We start from the raw sequence: 20,164 nt of genomic DNA on the forward strand, positions 1-20,164 counted from the left end.
ATCAATGTTTCAATGTTTGCAAATGACATTCAGATAATAAAATGCGTTAATGTCTATATATATATATATATATATATATATATATAATGTATTTTATATTACACAAGTAATTTCGCTGATTAATCGTGATTAATCAAAATTAAAAGTGTGATTAATCAGGTTAAAAATTGTAATCGTTTGACAGCCCTAATATATATATTTTTCATTGCTGTAATGTACAAATGTTCACGCAGTAGCTATTTTAGACAGTCAAAATTACCAATGCTGCAAATAGTAGGCACTTCTTACTCTAATTTAATGCATTAGTAAAAATATGAATATTTACATTAAGAATTGAATCCATTGCAGTTACACTAATAATCTGTTTTACTTAACATGGCCTTATGAAAACAAATAATTTAAATCAATTACAACTACAGTACAGGCTGTGTAAATAGTGTCAAACGAAAAACTGACACTCATGGGTCATTCACGTTGTTTTGACATTCATCCATCCATCCATTTTCTTAACCGCTTTTCATCGCAAGGGTCGCGGGGGTGCTGGAGCCTATCCCAGCTGGCTTCGGGAGGGATATCGATACATGGTTTTATCGATATTGGGATATGAAGAGGCGTATCGATACAATATAGATATATCGCTATTTTGAACCCAGCCCTATTCCATTTCGCTTTAGTTACCAAGAAAATGAAATGGTAAATATTCAGCTGCAGCGCCATGTCTTTAATTACACAATTGACAATAAGCTTGATCATAACGTGGTATAGACACATGGTGAGTTGATGGGGATTTCTTCCACATGAAGAAGTTGATGGCCGCCGCTGCATCGTTTGCATCCAAATCAAATGCTTCCACAAAATCTTGTCAGCCGATGCGGCTCGACGGATCGCCGCATCAGGCTCGACTTGCACTTTAACGCCACTTTGGACGTGCTGACAATTTGGTCCAACATGGCGGTGTCTTGGGGCTCACAAATTCTGCCCTTTCATTCTTGTGCCATAAGCATAATATTCATCTGAGTTGTACGCGTTAAGATTGCTCTCGACCAAAGGTATTAATTAGGGATAGACCGATTATCGGCACAGATATTCAGCATTTTGACAATTATCGGCATCGGTCATTTTGAAGAATCATATGGCTGATAATAGATCCATTAAAAAAAAAAAAAAAAAAAAAACTTGATTTAACTTTTGAAGACATGCTAATGCCCCTTTTAAAACTAAGACATCTATTGACTAAGATTTAAAAAAAAAAAAAAAAAAACTCCAATATTTTACAAACCCTAAATGTTTTTTTCCATAAACATATGCTCAAAAATAAATAAATAAGAGCTGGAGTTTGTACAGTGTTCCCTCGTTTCCTGCTGGGGTTAGGTTCCAAAAAATACCCGCAATGAGTGAAATCCACAAAGTAGTTAGCTTTATGTTTTACATTTATTAATACATGTTTTAAGGCTCTTAATACGATCACCACACACTTTATAAACTTCTCTCATTGAGGCATTTACATTTTCTCACATTTCTCTCTTATTTAAACATTCTCAATGTTCAAACCTTCATCAATTTTTAAAAATAACTATTAATGTAAAAAAAAAATTATTTGTATTTAATTTTTAGTTTTAAAAATGTACATTTTTAATTAAACAAAGACAGCTATTGACTAAGATTTATTCCATATGAAAAAACAAGCAAGCTGTGATAAGAATTAACTGAGGCTGTTCATTGCCATTTATGTTTACATTCATTGCACTATTTGATAAAAATTGCACTCTTTCAATTAAAAGCTGTTCAGAAAGCTTAGTTGGCTTAAGATGTCTGTTTTTTTTTTTTTAGGGTTTTATATAAATTTTAAATGTTTTAAATTTTACAAAAATGTTCAGAAATGTGAAGATTAATATAAAAATATATGTAAAAAAAAAAAATGGTGATCGTGAATTTATTTTTAAAGAATCGTGATAGGACATTTTTACCATATCGCCCACCCCTAGGTCTATCTCTAGTATTAATGGCGTGCGTCCTCTGGTCTCTGTGGTCCGCAGGCAGTCCTCCGGGGGGGCAGTAAGCGGGGGGTGTGGAGCAGGCGGCCGTGCCCGTCCCTCTGCACTGCATGGCTGCGATGGCGCCCGCTCTCACCGACGCCCCAGCCGAAGCTCACCACATCCGCTTCAAACTGGCCGCCCCGTCCTCCAGCCTGTCTCCGGCCAGCGCCGACAACCACGCCAACGCCAGCAACATCCTCATCCACGCCGACGCCGGCCCCCCCAAGCGTAAGGTGGCCCCCGAAGACGAACAGCAGCAGCCGACGCCCCAAGGGGAAAAATCCCTGGGCAAGCTCCAGCCCCTGGTGGCGTCCTACCTGTGCTCCGATGTGACGCCCGTACCCGCCGCCAAAGAGTCCATCACGCTGAAAGGGGTCCTTATCAAACAGTCGGTGTTGAAAAGTCACCGAATTCTGCCCGGAGCGCTGCTCAACGGCGGAGACTTCCTGCTGAGGAAGCGGCACGCCATCGAACTTTCCGGAGGCCAGCTCAAAAGCCTGATGAGCGGCGGCGGCGGCAACCAGCAGGCGGCGCCCGTCAACGGCCTGGCCAAGAAGCTGCCCAGCGGCTGCGTGATGATGGCGGCGGTCAACGGGGACAAGCCGGCGGCCCCCACGCACGCCGATGCACGGACGGCTCACGCTGCCGTCAAAGGGACGCTCAATCACAAGCATTCACCGGGCGTTTGTCCAAATGCGCAACAACCGCCGCCGTCGTCGCCCCTTTCCCACGACGGCGACGGCGTCGACTCGGACCGCGAGAGGCCGGGCTGCAGCTCTCCGTCCGGAGGGCAAGCGCCACCGCCGGACGCCCAAGTGGGTGAGCGCACGCGGCTCAACGGTAGCCGGCAGGCGGAGATCGAAGGCCGCCTACGCCGGCTGCGCAAGCGCCTGCAGGTGGTGCAGGCCAAGCAGGTGGAGCGCCACGTTCAGCAGCAGCTGGGTGGATTCCTGGACTCGGCCGTCAGCCGCTTGCTGGCCGGCGGCCGCAAGGACCACGGTGCCGCCGCCTCGGCCTCTGCGCCGTGGAGGACGGCGCGCCACTCGGCGTCGACGGGCAACAACAGGGACGGCGGCCTGGGCCGCTTCCTGAAGAGCGGCTCAGTGCCCTTGGAACTGGAGCGCTTGTACCTGAGTGGCTCGGCCAACCTGCACTCGGTGGAGAAGGCCTTCGACTCGGACGTGACGGAGAGCAGCTCAGGCGGCGACTCGGACCTGGAGGAGGAGGAGCTCTCTCGGGTGGACGTGGAGCAGCGACACGTCAAAATGTGAGTAGCGCCGCCGCTGCCGTGACACCAAGGTTATTTGAGTTCACTAAAACTAACAAAAAAAAAACAAATTCAAAAATCAAATTCGTTGACAAAATCAAATAAAAAGGAAAATGCTTTTTTAAGAACGAAAACTGAAACTACATTTTATGTTTACAAAACTAACTAGAATTGTCGAAAAAATGACCTTCGTTTTAGTTTTGGGTAATGAATTTAATAAATGAGCCTTTGGGGATAAATTTAAATGTGATTTCAAGTCGATTGATTTTGCTATGAACCAGAATAAGGACGCTTGAAAGTATGTGACATCTCGCAGCAGCCAATAGAAAAGCACCTTCACATTACATCACTCCCATGCTGAGAGCCAACTTTGCTACCGTATTTCAATCCCGATGAACTGCAACGTAAGCAGCACAATGACATCACAAAGGCTGCAATTGCCTCATTTCACAACAAATGAGCCAGTGGCTTGAACCCAGCATATTTTCATTTCCATCAATCTGCTTGTACTCGTCATCTCACAGCACAAAATCTTGCATTTGAGATGTTTTTGGGGGGGGGGAAAAGCCATACTTTACTCTTGAAGTGGCCCACCCCCTCACAAAAATCAAGATACGTTTTATATTTAAACATCAAATTGTCCCAGCAGACGACCGACTCATTTCAACTCATGAAAGCATCCAAAATAAATTTGTTAGTCGCATTATTTCACTGGAAGACTGTAAACAAAAATCTTGCTCTTTTCGTGCTTGTGAATTGGAGTCCATAGGGGCTTTCACAGCAAAAAAGCCTCCCTGGTAGCGACACTTCCTTACCATCAGAACTTGAGTGGCCCATAATAGTGGGGTGGGTGGTGGGTGTACTTGAGTTTGGCTGGGTGGGAACCTAACGGCAAAGCGCCATCGTGGTTTGTTTATCAGCAGCCCAAATGTGCACGGGTGCAACTGAAAGCAGGAAGAATGTCACAAATGTAAGCCCAGCGTGTGTCTGGAGCACTATTTGGCAGGAAGTTCATGCCGCCTCGACTGCAGCCAGCGCACCACGGAAGCAAGAACACGTGATTTCATTTATTTATTGACAGTCCTTGCTTGGCGACGTCCTCGTTTTGAAGCCAAATGGGAAGCTGCGTGTCGTTTGCCACACAAATTGAAAAGCTTGCCCACATGGATAATCAATTACTTGAAGAACTGATTTTCAAACAATTGGATTAAAAAAAGTGTCAATGCTGGGGAAAAATAAAACAACCAAATGAAAGTGGAGTGACGTCACGTGAGGGCCTGCTTGTTTGTTTGTTTGCTGCTTGTTGGAAACATCTGGACTGACTTGGTAGTTCCTCAACACTCGTTATGTAACTACAGCATAACCACCTGCCCACCTCCTTTTTATGTCACAACTACTGCAGTTCTTTCTTGCCCACACCCTGTCGGCATGAAGCCCGGCCGCCTGCCATTCATGTTGCATAGCGGGAGGTTGCAGGGGGCTTGTTTACTGTTTCACACAGTTGGACTTGTCAAATTGTGGACATTGTCAAACTGATCAGAAGCCAATCAAGCTGGAATTATACAAAATTGATGCCTTGGCTCTTAGTACGGAAACTTGAAGACACTTGCTGGTAAGTGGAGGGAAAAAAATCATGTAGAGAAAGTGAGGCTTCAAACTTGTGAGCCCTCCACCCAGTAGTCGGACGCTGAATGCGCTCGCCGCTCGACCTTCAACCTGTCAATCAAAGGCGCATCTGTTGCGTGAAGCCGCACGACACCGAGTGAGGCGCTGACATTTTTTAGAATATCGAATCGATATTCCTTTTCACAGCCCAATATCGATTCATAAAACCACAAATCGATACTTTTAATACGGCTTTTTCCCGTCGTAAATGAATGTGCCAAATACCCCCAAAAGTAGTAAGGGAAGAATTGGACATAAAAAAAATAATGTGGATGCATAACTCTGTACTATGGCTGTCTCTTATAATACAGTTCAATTTGTTTTTATTAACTACTGGAACGTCAGTATATAAATTGCCACTTTATGTAATTGATTTCAATTATTAGTTATGGTTTTGATCAGGTCATGTTCAATTAAACATACGTCATACATGATTAATTTAACTATCGGATTCAATTGTAAATGTCAATATTTTGACTAATGCGCCATGTAAGAGAAAGATGTTTGGAATATTTTGCAGCATTACTACTTCTGGGAAAGTCTTCCATAGAAAAGTCAAATTGGTACAATATGAAATCGTTAGCAGAATCAAAAATCAATGTGAATTGAATCAAATTGATTTTGGAAATCCCAATCAATACCCAGCCCTAGACATTTTTGGACGAGCCCATCGCTGAAACGGTTAATTAATTTGACATCACCTTAGTGCAGAAAAAAGAAACTCCAGGGCAATAATTCCGCCGGTTGATTTGAAAATCAGTTTTTACTCCATGCGATGTTGCAAGAGGCACATCAGCCTCCAAACATTTTGCAGAGGATAAAGAATATAGGAGTGAGTGCTGTCTTTAATGTATCGTATTCAGCCGGTTGATTATAACACAACCACGTCGATGCCATTTAGTGTTAGCATGACGCTAGCTAGCATGTTTGCACGTCACATTTGGGGAGTGGTCTGTCCGAGGCGGTGATGACGTGTGCGTGCGCGCATGCGCGCGCTCGTGCGTGTGTGGCAGATGGAAGCGGGCGGAGAGTCGCTACACGCTGGAGAGGGCGGCCATCATCAGTCACTGGAACTGGCTGCAGGCTCACATCTCCGACTTGGAGTACCGCATCCGGCAGCAGACCGACATCTTCCGGCAGATCCGCGCCAGCAAGGTCAGTTGGCAATCGGCATGATTGAAGAAATGTGTTTGCTGTCCACCTGTTGAACGAGGAGCTGAATGGCCAACAAAACTGAAATGACTCTTCCGGTTGAAGTTTTAAGCAATCTCGCGCTATCGACAGCCTCACAATCTCTTGGTGGCTCCTTTTTAGCTGAAACTGCTCAGCCAATGGGAGAAGGGCACACCACACCAAAGTGTCTGGGAGGGAAGCTCACACAGGTCCACTTTGAAGTAGGAATGTGACAATATATCAATATTGCGGTAAATCGTGATACTTTGTCTCCGCCTATGCAAGTATCGCGATATTTGTAGTTAATATACAGCCACTATAATGGCTCCATTGTTGATGCCTTATTGAGCAATGACTTGGTGGGCTGCTAGGGGGAGCTCCTCATCAGAATGGCGGGGAAATGGATGCAAGTCTTCAGGCGAAGAAGACTCATCAGCTTACTTTTACTCAATTTTAACATTATAAAACATTTTATGTTTGGACTTCTTGAATCACACAATTTTTGAGGAATATTAATATTGATTTTCTATTTAAGTCATATTACTTATTTTTGCAATGTTGCACAAAAAAATTGGTGTCACAGTTTATAAAATGAAACAATTGACTAAGTAACTGACTGACATGTTGGATGACAATCATCTTTAAGACAGACACAAATTTGTTCAGATGTCTCTGCTAAGAAGACATTTGTATTTGTTTAAAAAAATACACTAAAGTACTCAATGTGAAGAAGACACCAGTTTGAATATTGTTTCAGTGATGGTACAAAAAGAAATTATTTTCTTATTGAAAAAACATCAGTTTTTATCTTGAGTAGTTTTATCATAGGTTATCGTGGCTTTATGACCTGACCAATATATCAATAATTGCGATATCGTCATATCTTGCAATAATCAATGATCATTATTGTGAGCCTTATATTGCATATCGTATCGTATTGTGAGGTACTCAAAGGTTCCTACCCCTATTTTGAAGGTGTATTCCAACTAAACCAACAATAAACGGGCGATATCTGCCTAACCATCATCCAATTTTGCAAGTAGTCAGTCCATTTTGACCAGATTCTCATTTTGTCTCGTCATTGAGTAGTAGGAAATGACTGGCATTGCAGTCATTTATCATTCCTGACTCCCAAATTAGCAGAAAAGGATTTTTCAATGGACATTTCAGAGATTCCACAAGTGAAAGTTGCCTGTCTCAACATTTGTCAGGCAATCCTCTCACGTTGCGCAACCGACGGACCGCGTCACAGAGAGGCGACCTTGTCGCAGATCAAACACCTGTCGTTAATTTTGCTGCTCAGTTTCCTTGTTGTCGAAAGCTCGAGCAACATTCAACAGTTGGACATTGAAATATTTCAAGCAGATCATCCTTGTGAAGCTTGTGACGTCATCGAGGACAAAGTTTCTTTTTTTTTTTTTTTTTTTCTTCTCTTCTCCTTAAATGTTGCATGCTATCCTCCATCCACCCTTTCAGGGCTCTGTGGAGCTGGGAGGGGCCGGCCCTCAAGAAACCAAGGCGGAGCCAGCAAACTCTCAGGTACGATTATCACCATTAATCTACATCGTATTCATTTCAAATATCAGATGGCAGGATTTGATGTTTTCAACATTTCCTTGTGCCTTTGCTATTTGTTTATTTGATACATTTAGCTTTTCTTGAATGAGTAGATCATTAACATTTTCGACAATTACGATGTTCCCTCGTTTATCGCGGGTTCATCTTTCGCAGCCTCGCTGTTTCCGGATTTTGTACAGCGTGTTTTTTTGTTTTGTTTTGTTTATATGCTTTTTAGTTAGTTAATTTATTTTTATGTTTTTTTGGAACATATATTATGAATGCAAAAACATGTAATAAAAGAAAAAGTTGTATATAATTAATGGATTTTTTTTTTTTTAAATTCACGCGGATTTCCATTATAACAGGTAGATTTTGGAATGTAGCACCTGCGATAAACGAGGGAACACTGTACTTCATTTAGGAAGTTATAGTTGAAAATTATTTTTCCTGTTAATTTGATAGTATGATTATAATTTTGGGCCTTATCAAGCAACCCCAACGGAAAGCAAACTCTTCTCCTTGTTGCTGCAGGATGCGTCTTCGGAGTGCATGGAGCACATCGGCGCTGGTGAACCGTGGAAGGCTCAAAACGGGCAGCCGGTCAACGGTGTCCTCAGCAGGTACTGATCATGATGATGACGACGATGACGATGACGATCATGACGATGACGGAGATGTAAATGTACACTGCGCAGGGTTGGCGAGAACGTGGATGGCAAGCACCAGCAAACGTCGGACGGCACGTGCGTGGCGGCGCGCACGCGCCCTGTGATTGGCTGGAGGCGGCGGAGGCTCATCCAGCCCAGCACGGTGACCAACCTGACGGGAAAGGTAACCCTGCCCCCCACCTGACTACAAAGCTTATCGGTTTTGCAGCTGTTGCTTGCTCAATTGAGTTTTGCGCTTGAGCCAGACTTGAAAGGAAGCACACTGGTGCCGCCTTGAGATACGAGTGACCCGACTTTCACAAAGCTCATGTTTGAGTTGTGAGTACTGTACCTCAATTGAACTGGCTTCGCAACACATGGCAAATATTGAACAATTGGTCAAAAAATAGGCTGGACCTGCTTTTTTGAACCTGTCAATCAAAAGACAATATAGCGTTGCCTCATGAAAAAGATTTACCGTATGCTAGCAATGAAATGCAATCAGCATGCCAATGTTTAGTGGGAAAAGTTTTTGTTTTTAGCAGCATTGCATATTTGAACCGAATTGGTGGAGAAACCCTTCCAAGGAAAATGGCTCCCATGACTATATTCTTGATCCTCAACCAAATCTGACTCATGTGGCATCTTTCTCAGGATAGTAGTAACCTTGCATCCATCAAGCAATCAGCAAGGAAAGCATACCAAGCAAAAGACAAAATGGAGCTTCAACAATGGGGAAGGAAATGTCTCACAAAGACAAGATGCGTTAACAAGTACATTTCTTACCAAACGGACTTGAATTCACCTTCAAATTGTCTTCTCCTTTGTCTGTGTGTTTTTCTGTTCTCCTTCAACTTGACATAGACGCACTGCATCTCAAACAAGCATTTACTGGATGTTCCGTCATGAAAATGAATGTCTTAGCATCTTCCAGATTCAATTCCAATAGAAGTAGTTGTGGTCATGTTTGTGTGTGATGCAAGCGTTTTGTGTTACGGGACAAATTGAACTCGTTTGTGAAAGCAACAGCAAAGTTTGAAACGTTATCATGTTAACGTTACACTTTGACGGTTGTGTCATCCACGCAGGCGTCCCGAAGCGGCGGAGGCGCATGCCGGGTCAACCCCAGCTGCGTGATGTGCGGCGGCCGAGCCGTCCCCAGGGAGGACCCCCAGTTCCACTTGCCCGTCCTGGAGCGCCTTTCCAGACTGGATCGCGGCGTCCACCCCATCCTCTCCTTCCCGGACGGTTCGTCTCCACTGCTTCTGCTTTGATTGAAATTGAAATTGTGGAATTGCTCCATCTTACACAGCATGGTCACGTTACGTTGGGCAATACAACAGTGATCATTTCGTCGACGAAATATTTTTTTTCTTTTGCTGACAAAAATTAGACGAAAACCAAAATAGAAGCCATTCATTGAGCTGGAACGTTCTTGTGGCACAACTTGCATATTCCGGTCCCGTTTTCTGCTCCACGTGGGACATTGTGAAACCAAAATGCAACCAAACGAGATGTGCCGCCTTTTTTCAGAAAAAGTACCTCTTTCTGCGGCATTGTCTAAGATGCCGGTTGTTTGCCTTCTTCCTTCTCCATCGTCTGACTTGCGTGTGTGAGAAACTGTGCGTGTAACTGCGCATGTGTTAACGTAAAGCAGCATGATGTTGCAATTTGCAAATCCAGGCAAACTGCTATTATAAACGATGCTGCAAAGTAAAACTAAATGACGTAAATGTTAAGGAGGCGTAAGTTGTTCTGCAAAATTAATTTCTTTCTCTTGTTTGGCACTGAAATATATCAAGTGCATGCTTAATGACAAAAATAATACTGTAGTGTTCTAATACTGCAGACAGTATCTTTGTCTAAAAAGAGTATAAATGACGATAGAGACGATGTGTAAGAAAGGGCACCATAAACATTTTTCTATCGTCATGGCGATATTTTTATCGCCCGGCACTAGTACCTTGTACTCGGGTTCACGTGATGAAAGCAGTTTTGCTCTGGCAGGTATTGACAGGTGATGTGTGTGTATGTGCAGATGTGTGCGTGGGCCTCCGCGTGCAGCAGGCGATGAAGAGCTGCTGGAGCGGCAGATCGCTGGAGAGGAGCAAGCCCGTCAAGAAGTTCTCGCTCAAACACAAGCTGTCGTCATCCAAAGAGAAGCACAAGTTCGCCAGCTCGCTCATGGCAGTCAGTGAGTGGCGCACACTCGCATGCACGCGCCTTCAAAATAACATCTTGCTACCAGTTCATAAGTGCAGTCCTTTTACCTCCCCCTAGAAAGCAAAATGTTAAAATTATAACTCCTATTGCATTTTTTCCCCTTGTGAATGAGATGAGTTTAATTTCCCCTGTTGGCAAACAAGTTTTCCCTCCAACATCAACTTGCACAACAATAATAGGAATGAAAAGAATTTCCAAAGAAAATATGAAAACAAGATTTGGTTTAATCTCCTTTTTTGTCATAAAATGCATCTTAAAGTAGCACTAAAGCCTAATTTATGCCCCCACGTTTGCTCTCGCGTCGATGAGCGCCGTCGATCACATGATCGACGCGAGCCATGAATTTTAAGTGCTGCGTCGCTCGTGGCCGGCCGACGTGCACACGTCGCCAATCCTTGGACGCACGTCGATGGCGGGGCGTCGCTCGCTTCTGATTGGTCCGTTCGATGGCGTTTTTTCTTTTTTTTTTCTCTCTCTCTCTCCCCGCCCCCCGCCCAGATAGTTTCCGTGAAGGCAACTGGCGGCGCAAATCGACTTCCCTGCTCGGAGACCACGGCTGTGCATGTGGATATGTGCCTGGGACGAGAGGCGGAAAACAACAATAACAAAAAAAAAACTGTGTTCGCTAAGCGCACGGCTGTTGTGTTTTGGCGAGTTTACGGCCGACACCGGTGCAAATTGGCAATAATTAATTGCCACGGTGATGAACTTACTCTCCCCCCGGCTTTGTTTCGTGTTTCTGAATTAAATTGAACTTCCTGAATCCGTCATAAAATGCAGAGGAATCGCCACTCTGTGGCGGCCCAGCCATAGTGACAGCGGGACTTGGTGTGAAACTCCAGCAGACACCGATGTGTATTGCGCACAAGTCGGAAGGCAAACGCACGAGCAGAGCTCCAACGTGACGCCTCGACGCGAGCCTCTCGCAGAAGCATACTGAGGCCTTAAGTAACTTTGCAACCTTCATCAAATATTTCCATAACTTTTCTGATCAAACATAGACTTCAAACGAGTTGAATGGCACCTTTACCATTGTCTGAAGGGGGGGGGGGTCTGTATCATTTTTACTGGCACGAAGCAACTTTGAGGAGGATGGTAAGGAACACTGCCACACATAAAACTACAAATGTGCTAACTGCTTTATGGCATACGTCACTTCCCCCTTTCCCCATTCGTTACAAAGACTGAAGTCAATTTGAATGTCGACGCACAAAAAAAAAAATTACGCGATGCGCTTGTCCTCATGGGAAATGTGGTCTTCCTTCCTTCCTTTACCACATTTGTCCATATGGCGGCGCCATAATCAGCATAAACAAAGTTCCTGAATGTTGCTTGCCGAAATTTGCATGTGTTCCAATTGCCATCCATCCATTTGAACGTCAAGCAAGTTGTTGGTGCACATCAACCAAGACGCACTTTGCACTTGCAAGCCGATCCAAATGATGTCAATCACGTGTGAACTTGTACTTTTAGGGCTAGGCCACTACAAGAGTCGAGCGGACAAGTCGAGGACGCTGGACGCGGCCGCCGCCTGCAAGACGGAGCGACTGCACGCCATTTCGACGCCTCCCGGGCCATACGACAAGAACTTCGGTCGCAAGAGATTACGAGAGCCCTCGTTGGACAGGAGCGACTGTGAGTGACCTGGCATGTCTTTGCTGTTGAGGGTTCCGCTCAATCTTTTCGGCGGGAAGGTTTAAGATTGAAAGTTTGCTTCATTCTGACTCACACAAGTGCAAAAAAAGTCATTATTTGAAGCCATCAAAGTGCCTGTTACAACATGGCTGTAAAAACTGAAGCTTTCCTGGAAATTCAACAATATTGTCAATGTCAACTCAACTCAACTTTATTTATAAAGCGCTTTAAGAACAGGCATTGCTGGATACAAAGTGCTGTACATAAACATAAATATCAGTTTTGCAGTAAATAAGAACAAAGCAAACATTTTGAAGTGCAATACAAGTTGTTTTTTTTCCAAGTAAATAATTGATATCTCAGCACCTGAAACAGATCAATCATCATTCCAAAACATTGCTGAGTTTACACTTCTGGCGTTCACACACACCTGAGTTTATTATAGGCATGAAAGTCTTTCACCTTTTGGCCAAATTTGCCGTTTTAAAACCAAACTACATCACTTACGTGAATCGTGCAGATCTGTTGAGAAAATATTCTGTGAACTCTGGTTGGGATGGGTACCAAAGATGGTAGGGCTGAACGATATATCGTTTTGAAAGCCAAATTGAACAACTGAGCACGCGAACGGCTGACATAAAGGTGGAGGTCCAAAGTCAATTCATTTTTTTTTATTTTTTTTTTGCCCCCCCTTCTATCACTGACTTCTGAGATCTGCACAATAATGTGTGTGTCCATCCCGCAGCCTCTCCCAAATTCTTGGTGGACTCTGGCGGCGGCGGTGCAGCTGCTTGTCCGTCGTCACTGTCGGGCGTCCACAGCCCCGTCGCACGACAGCTATCTGTGTCCTCGGAGAATGCTGCGCCGCTGGGCGTCGCCGGCACACCTGTAAGACGGCACCCCATTTTCTCCAGGCCTTATATACACCAAAGTTATGAGTTTGATTGTGATGCACACATGGTGATTTTTCTTGAATTATTGGTCCCAAAAGTTGATGCATTGAAATCCGGCCGCACGTTCCTCCTTTTTGTCATTATCTTGCTTATTGTAACCATTTTGGGTTGGAGAATGAGTGGATGATTGCGAACGCATCATCCACTCAATCACGACTCTCCAATCACTGCAAAAGAATTTGAGTGGACGTTTTGGGGAACAATCACAAGTTGAAGTGTGAGATCCAAAGCACACTCAGCAGTTTGAGTACAGAACAAATGTAGGAAGTGGAGCCCTGTGAAATGTTTGCGGAGGTTTCCAAGATGCGTATGTTCTGACGCGCGCGTCTGCGTTCCAGCTGCAGCCTGTCAAGAGGAGGCGTGGCGAAAGCTCCTTCGACATCAACAACATTGTCATTCCCATGTCGGTGGCCGCCACCACGCGAGTAGAGAAGCTGCAGTACAAGGAGATCCTCACGCCCAGGTAAGTTGAAAACAAATGAACGGCCGGCAGCATCTGGAGCGCTCACTGACCAAAACTGACTTGTTGCTGCAGCTGGCGAGCCGTGGACATCCTGTCGCAGGCCAGCACGCAGGGAGAGGATGAGCGTGAGGTGAGTCGTCTGTCTGTTTTGAAACTAGGCGATATGACCTAAAATCAATGTCACGATAAAGTGGGCATTTTTACCTGGGATGATAAATGCGCGATAAATCCCCCCCCCAAAAAAAAACAAAAAAAACAAAACATTCGGACCACTAAATATGCCACCTGAAAATAACTGCAGGAAATGCAAATTAACTGCTTTTTTTGTTGATTCATTGACCAACTGGCACACATTACTTTCAATGAATGGTACATAAATTACGAAAATCTCTTGTAACCATTGAAGTATCTTTTTAAAATAGCTGGCATGACTTGAACAATTCACATTAGAACATAATAAAAAGGTTACCTCTTGTAAACCTTTTTTTTTTTTTTTTTTTTTGTGCAACTACCTTTGTGCAAAGGTACTGTAATGCCATGTGCAAAGGCCTATATTTGTGTAAAGGCGGTAATGTATTTGTGGATGTAATGTTTCTACAAAATACATAAAATTTAAAAAAAAAATGTGAATCAGCACATATAAACAATTGCAAATAATGCTTGACATGTCTACATTTGTCAGCCTCAGTGTTGGGAAGCAGTATTTTCTCAATGGTCGGTACTTTTAGGAGGTGTTTAAACTCCGTGCACTGTAGATATGGGAGGTATATCTTTAGCTATGTGGTAGCCTATCGTGTTGGTTATTTCCACACAGCTGACGTTCTCTCGTATGCCTCCGTTATGGGCTGCTGTCTGGGGATAGCACTTTTCCAACCTTGCTTCGCACATCTTGAACTGTCGGTGTTGGAAAAGGCTTGGCCGTCTTGCTCTGGGTGGTTACGCCGGTTTTCAGACGCACTTTACCTTTCGTGTCCTTTTGCTCAGTGATGTAATTTCGTTACGTGCATCATACTTTGAATAATGAGCTCATGTTTGGTGTGTTGTATAACTTTCTCGTGTGTTAGTAACTATTCATGTGGACAGCTAAGACAGTGCTTGTTAATGTGAATTAGCAATGTTGCAGCCCAGTTATTATTTAGACAAGTACATCTGTGCCATTAAGTGATACAGTACAGTAGTGAGAGAAAAGTGTGCCCATATACATACACGTGTCTATAAGTGTAAAACACATTAAACAGCAGAAAGTGGCAGCGGTCCACCGCAACAATGTCTGTTTAACCAAGTTATTCTTACTATTATTATAACCAAGTTATTTTACTCTACCTTTTTCTGCGTTGATTGGGGCATCCTAAGTGGCACTAAACTACATGATGAAGTGTCTTTTGACAGTTCTCTTGTAGAGAGGAGTAGCATGATATTGCTGTTCTCGATTTAAGATCCTCAGCTTATCAAAACTGTCTATATGGTAACAATAACAATAATTATAATAAGGTCTACAAGAACTGTATGGTGTTCAGGGATGAATAGTTTTTCTCATGGAATTTTTTTTTTTTTTTTTTTTTTTGCTGTAGTAATAAGTAATGCCACAGCTGATGCACATTTTGAATGACAGGGTTCCTCCTATTACTTCAAAATATAAAAATATAACATTTATAGAATAAAACTACAAGTATCCCAAATGCTATAAAAGGTAATGTCACATTGGCCCCCACATTTAACTCCCCCCGCCACCAACGTCTTATTGCAGATAGAAGGATGTAAAATGAAAAGTGCAGTGTGAGAATCCATTGTAAAGAACGGTTAGGGTTTGCATTATTCAAAAATTTGGTGCCAACATTTTAACTTTTACTGCAAATGAATATCGGCTTCAAATATCGGTTATCTGCCTCCTTGACTACCGATAATCGGAATCGGTATCGGCCCTGAAAAAAGCATATCGGTCTATCTCTAATCCAAACGGCCCTTTTGATTTGGCTTGCAAGCAAAAACGGGTCGCAGCAACGTGCTCACATTTTCCCTTGTTGGCTACGTCTGAATGCTCATTTGGGACTTTTTTTCTCTCGTAATTAATTAAAACAAACTCCACTTTAAAAAAAACAAACAAAAAAAAACATACAAATGAAAATTGCCAAACTTGTACTAACACTGTTTTATTTTATAGGTGGAGGACTTGTCAGACGCGGCCTTCATCCAGCTGCACCAGCCGTACGAAGACCAGGAGCGCTCTCGCTGGACCTGGATGGCGTTGGCGCCGGCCAAGCGGAGGGGCAGCAGGTCGGTCACCGCGGCGACATGCTCATCCGCACAGTGATCCGCCACAAAGAGTGAACACGTTTTGTGTCGGTCAGGTCGTACAAGTCGTTGGACGGTCGCACCACGCCGCTGTTGTGCGGCACCAACCCGCCCACCCCGCAGCCGGCCTCACCTGAGCCCAGCCACTATCCGACGCTGCACGACTATGGCCACCTGCCCTCGCCCGTCAGCCCGCCCAGCCCCGACACGCCCTGCTCGCGAGACTCCCACCGACTCGTCTCCAGCGAGGACACGCGATGCTCCACGCCCGACTTCGCCTTCGAGGAGCGGGTAAGACCCACCGCCATCGCATCCTCGCCGCTCACTCGCCAAGCATGCTTCGATGGCGGCTTCCGACGGCAACCATTTCGAATGTTAAATACAACTTTATTGAGGAATCAGTTTTTCCTTGGTATGTTTCATACGATGGAGTATTGGGTCCATCTGTAAATCTTTTTTTTTTTTTTTTTAGAAGGCAAGGGCAATATGACGAGGAAAAAAAATAAGTGGCAAATTTGCCACTTTAGAAAGTGGCACATTTGTAAGAAAAAAACTCAGAAAATGGGGAGAAATTCATGTAGCGTACTACTTGAATGTTTGCACCAATACTTTTAGGTGGGGTTTTCAAATAAGGAGATAAGTTCATTTGAAGCATTGGGTACGGCCAGTGACAAAGACGTGAAACTGAGGATCTAGCATCTAAGTTCAAATGTACATTTATGTTTCCAGACTTATTCTTTACACATCCGTACATTTTGCTATTTTGTTTTGTACGAGGTATCTAAGTTGATATGTCCAATGTGCTGCTCTCTGTCATTCACTTGCATTTACCTAAAGTATGCTCGCTTCTGATTGGTTCGTGCTAGTCACCGGATAGGGGATCAGGAAGTGTTTGGTGCTCGAGTTGTCTACGACGAGTAAAGTTTCAATTAAAAATGAATCTGTCTCCATCCTGCCTTTTCATTTTAGAAACGGTGTCCCATTAAAACACCACCCAATCCTTAAATGATTAGATAGCTACGCTACGTGGATTTCTTGTAAGTTTCTGATATTTTTTCTCGCAAATCTGCCACTTTATAAACTCGCAAATTTGCCACTTTAGAAAGTTGCTAATTTGCCACTTCCTAAACTTGCAAATTTACGAGTTTTTTTTTCCCTCACTAATTTGCCACTTCAGAAAGTCACAAATTTACCATTTTTCCTCGCAAATTTGCCACTTTCTAAACTCGCACATTTCAGTTTTTTTTCTCACAAATTTGCCACTTGAGAAAGTCGTAAATGTACATGGTTTTTCTCGCAAATTTGCCACTACAGAAAGTTGCACATTTTCTGAGGTTTTTTTTTCTTGCAAATTTGCCACTTTAGAAACTGGCAAATTTGTTTGTTTTTTCTCGCAAATTTGCCAGATTTTTCTTTTTTTTCTTTTTTTTCTCACTTTAGAAAGTCACAAATCTGTGACTTTTTTTTTGTTTGTTTTTTTCCCTCGTCATTATTGCCCCCACCCTCTTAAAAAATTTTTTTATAGGTGGCCCTAATACGCCGTCGTAGTTTAAAGTGATTATTTTAATAATTGACAATTGTCTTGTTTTTTTTGGTGTGTCATGGGTTTTAAAAAAAACAAAAACAAAAAATATATTTTTCAAATATATATATATATATATATATATATTGTTCCCCCAGACAGTGGCGCCGTGGGAGCGTCGCAACTTCCCGTTAGCCGAAGACCCGGCGCCGGAGCCCGAGGCGGACGGCGAGCGTGTCAGGCCCAGGATGCGAAGCCTATCGGGATGCCGCTCCTTCGACGGCCGGCACAACTCGGACGACGACGACGATGGCGGCGAGCCGCCTTGTTGCTACGACGACGATGACGACGACGACGACGACTGCGACGGCAGCGCCCCCAAGCGGCCGTGAGCGGACTTGCGTGCGCTTCCTGTTGTTTGATATTCAAACATCAGTCTAATAAATCCTTTCACAGTTTTTAGTGAATCTGACGCCGATCGACGTTACAACAAGTCTGATTCGTTGTAGTAGGCTAAAACATGTACATGGGGTGGGCGGGGGGGTTGCTTCGTGATGTTTTTTGATAAGGTGGCGTGTACAACTCGTAGCGCACGATGTAGCGACTCCTCCAATATGGCCAAAGGGTGTTTTTCTATCCTTTAGTTTGTTTGTCATTCCCGACTACGTTTTAGTGGAGTGACTGACATATGAGAAGAGAAAAAAAAAAAAAAAAGTCTGCCCGTCCCCCCCATCCAAATAAACAGGTACATTTAGGATGCCCCCCCCCCCCCCCCCCCCCCAGGAGCAGAGCACTTGTTGACTTTGGTTGCTTTCGTTTTCCATTCCGGACATGTTATATGTCGCGTGTTCCAACGTAACGTTGTGTCTTTTGACTTGTGAACCATTCCTACTGTCCCACCCCCAACTGTGATCCTACACGCCCCCCCCCCCCCCCCCAAGTTCCCCCAGGGGCCGCCGCACTTGTCCGAGGAGGCGCTACTAACTCACACTTTGGTGGCAGGGGCTCAGGTTGTTCAGGCTCGCATTGTTCCATCTCTCATTGGTTCCTCCGCTCCGTCAACTCGATGACTATGCAAAACGAAAAGTTGAAAAAAAGAAGAAAAAAAAGTCCAGTTTGCTTTTTTTTTTTTTTTTTTTTTTTGCCTCAGCCAATCACTGTTCTTCTCTCTTCAGTAGTGACGTCACATGTTGATGTACCTGTTTGATTGTTGCAGCAGTTATCACTATTGTTTGCTTTTTGTAAATAGTTCCATTAAAACAGTTACGTTCCAACGCTGACTCTGACATCCATTTTTGTGAAACAAGGAAAAAAGAACTATTGAATTGGTGTTTATTTTGTCAAAACAAAAATCATTTTGTCAATGCACCTTTTTCACTGGACTACAACTAGACTAAAACATTAATATTTGCATTTTCGTGGACTAATGAAGACGAGACAGAAATGTACTTCATTAAATAAAAACGGGACTAAAATCTATGGATATTTTAGTTTATGAACAAAAATGAGATGATTTTTTTTCTGGGGGGGCGGGCGCTCAACGGTTAGAACGCTCTAACAATAATGTCAATCCGACCGCAAACGAATGCTTGCTAACTTACTAGCTCGTAGCATGGAACCATAGTAGCCACTTGTTGATCTACTGTCGTCGTGTGTCAAGTTGCTTTTCATCAAAAAGATGAGAAAATTGTATGTAAAATAGATTTCTGCGATTGGCTGGCAACCAGTCCAGGGTGTACCTTGCTTCCTGCCCAGAGCCAGCTGAGATAGGCTCCAGCACCCCCCCGCGATCCTTGTGAGGAATAAGTGGTCAAGAAAATGGATGGATGAATGTAACAAGAAGATGGTGCAGTATTTTCGACCCACTGGCATGTGACGTCACGGTCCCCGACGTCATTTCCTGTGTGGTGAGTGTCTCGCTGTTCCTCCCGTGTGAAGACTTAATTAATCGAGGCCGCTGCAGGTGAGCTATTTGTGCGCTTTTCATAATTTTTATTTGCTGCTTTTTGCGCAATTTCTGCCGTCGGGTGACCGACTGCCATTTGTTTGTCGAATGTGTAAGAGAAACTAAATGCTGAGCCACAATTGTTTGTTCGCATGCTAGCTGTAGTTCTTAATGTAGCCGTAGATCCCCAAAATTGCTTTGAAACGGTTGACTGGTCCATTAATTGATTTAATATTGCGATATTTTTTTTTGTCCACATCATACGAAGTGTGTTACAGCCATTGGCTCACCAGAAAAAAAAAGTGTAATTTATCTTTTTAACACAAATTAACGTAATTATGACGCGCCGAAAGTTGGGCGCGCTTATTAGCCAGTGACAAATTATGCAAGATGGCCGCCAAGTGGCGAGGAGGCGGCATTGCGAGTCCATCTCATGTCACAATTAGTCGGCAAAAGACATTTTTAGAAACGAGCCCGATACGTTTGAAAGGCCGTTTTCCCACCATTGCATATCTTGTCCTCCTTTCTCCATACACCAAAGAAGAAGAAACTACGTGACTTTGTAGCATTTATTGTCAAACACAAACATACATTAAATGCACGATAACAACGATCACATTTGCATCACTGTACAGCGTGTGAGTTGGTTACTATGGAAAAAGTGGCTCATGGAGATCATCTTCGTCTGTCTTCATCTTTGTCGTCTTCAAGTGACACCTTTAGAAGAAGTTTAGCATGCACCTCGGCTCTTGGTAAGAAAACACGACACACGGTGGACAAAAG

At 43.7% G+C, this 20,164-nt stretch overlaps 1 protein-coding gene across 2 annotated transcripts in view; it reads left to right on the forward strand.

Annotated features, from left to right (window-relative positions):
• The window catches only part of LOC144004582 (KAT8 regulatory NSL complex subunit 1-like), a 26,531-nt gene extending 7,821 nt beyond the window's left edge, over window positions 1–18,710 (forward strand). For both annotated transcript variants that reach the window (XM_077501882.1, XM_077501881.1), the window contains 14 exons: window positions 2,037–3,303; window positions 5,982–6,123; window positions 7,618–7,680; window positions 8,233–8,321; window positions 8,397–8,532; window positions 9,437–9,596; window positions 10,387–10,542; window positions 12,045–12,206; window positions 12,952–13,094; window positions 13,498–13,622; window positions 13,695–13,752; window positions 15,784–15,896; window positions 15,971–16,205; window positions 17,595–18,710. In XM_077501882.1, the coding sequence (XP_077358008.1) occupies window positions 2,105–3,303; window positions 5,982–6,123; window positions 7,618–7,680; window positions 8,233–8,321; window positions 8,397–8,532; window positions 9,437–9,596; window positions 10,387–10,542; window positions 12,045–12,206; window positions 12,952–13,094; window positions 13,498–13,622; window positions 13,695–13,752; window positions 15,784–15,896; window positions 15,971–16,205; window positions 17,595–17,828 (3,015 nt within the window). In that variant the 5' untranslated portion in view covers window positions 2,037–2,104 and the 3' untranslated portion in view covers window positions 17,829–18,710. The remainder of the gene's footprint in view (window positions 1–2,036; window positions 3,304–5,981; window positions 6,124–7,617; window positions 7,681–8,232; window positions 8,322–8,396; window positions 8,533–9,436; window positions 9,597–10,386; window positions 10,543–12,044; window positions 12,207–12,951; window positions 13,095–13,497; window positions 13,623–13,694; window positions 13,753–15,783; window positions 15,897–15,970; window positions 16,206–17,594) is intronic.
• Window positions 18,711–20,164: the final 1,454 nt, after the last annotated feature.

Source organism: Festucalex cinctus, chromosome 17 (assembly GCF_051991245.1).
Source record: "Festucalex cinctus isolate MCC-2025b chromosome 17, RoL_Fcin_1.0, whole genome shotgun sequence".
Taxonomy (NCBI): Eukaryota; Metazoa; Chordata; class Actinopteri; order Syngnathiformes; family Syngnathidae; genus Festucalex; species Festucalex cinctus.